Source organism: Seriola lalandi, unplaced genomic scaffold (assembly GCF_002814215.2).
Source record: "Seriola lalandi dorsalis isolate HSWRI2012SDOR001 ecotype SW California unplaced genomic scaffold, Sedor1 jcf7180002008760, whole genome shotgun sequence".
In the NCBI taxonomy this organism is placed as follows: Eukaryota; Metazoa; Chordata; class Actinopteri; order Carangiformes; family Carangidae; genus Seriola; species Seriola lalandi.
This window is the reverse complement of record NW_019479413.1, coordinates 1-971: the sequence shown is the minus strand read 5'-3', so window position 1 is coordinate 971 and position 971 is coordinate 1. Positions and strand designations below refer to the sequence as shown.

Here is a 971-nt window from a genome sequence, read left to right as displayed (position 1 = left end):
AGATGATTTTTAAAGTCGTGTGGAAGTAACCTTAGAGCTGACCACTGATCAGATCACTGAACCGGTCTGAACTGGTCTGAACTGGGCCATAGACCTGATATTTGGTCTGAGTCTCCACCTGGAGGACAGAAGCTCGAGCTCTTCAGACGGACGATGAAACGACTCGACCCTGGAGCGAATCCACCGCTCATCTGTTGCCATGGAGATAGTCGTGCGGCTCCAGTATCAGTGGACGTTTGTTTGTGTGTCTCCTCAGGGAGCGTCCACCAACAGCCCCGTCCCCTGCTGCCTGGTGGAGGGAGCGTCCCTGTGGAGCAGTCTGTCTCCTCCGGGCCTCAGCAAGACGGTGGACCTGATCAGCAGCATCGTGCTGCCCCACCTGCACCACAGGTAACTCACCTGAACACGAGGATCTGACTGGTCCCCGTAAGACCTATAGTAGACAGAGGCATGATGGGACATGTGGTCAGTGATGTCAGTGTTGTTTGTGGTTGCAGCAGCTCTCTGTCCGGTTGCACCGTCCTCCTCCACGGTCCGGCAGGAAGCGGGAAGATGACGGCGGTCGGCGCGGCGAGTCACAGACTGAACCTCCACCTGCTGAAGGTACGACGTTCGACACGCCTCAGTCATGGAAAGAAATCATAATCCTGATTATTTTGATCAATATTCAGATCAGGATTATTCAACACGATCAGGGGAACAGATTATTACTCACGACAAAGAGTCCACTCCAGATAAAATCTGTATTTTGATAAAATGAATTAATTATGAATTATTCATTAATTTTACTAAGAATGGTGTTTTCATCCTTTAATTATTAAATGTATAAAATTGAATATAATCTGAAAATCTGTGTTCCGGAGCTCACAGGAAGTCTTTTCAAAAATAAATGCAGTTGACCAACGTGTGTGTGTGTGTGTGTGTGTGTTTGTGTTTGTGTGTGTGTGTGTGTGTGTGTGTGTGTGTGTGTG

The 971-nt window shown here is 48.3% G+C and overlaps 1 protein-coding gene across 1 annotated transcript; it reads left to right on the top strand.

The window, feature by feature from the left end:
* The first annotated feature begins 19 nt into the window (after nt 1-19).
* On the top strand, nt 20-752 carry LOC111672645 (peroxisomal ATPase PEX6-like). The gene is made up of 2 exons (XM_023430136.2): nt 20-390; nt 498-752. The coding sequence occupies exons 1-2, from the start codon at nt 200-202 to the stop codon at nt 643-645; spliced, it is 339 nt and encodes a 112-aa protein (XP_023285904.2). The 5' UTR covers nt 20-199; the 3' UTR covers nt 646-752.
* The last annotated feature ends 219 nt before the right edge of the window (nt 753-971 follow it).

Bases quoted from the DNA above. Each gene is read 5' to 3' on its own strand.
- LOC111672645 (XM_023430136.2), top strand. From the start codon at position 200: ATGGAGATAGTCGTGCGGCTCCAGTATCAGTGGACGTTTGTTTGTGTG. The intron at 391-497 runs GTAACTCACCTG...TTGTGGTTGCAG, and splicing joins CTGCCCCACCTGCACCACAG to CAGCTCTCTGTCCGGTTGCA.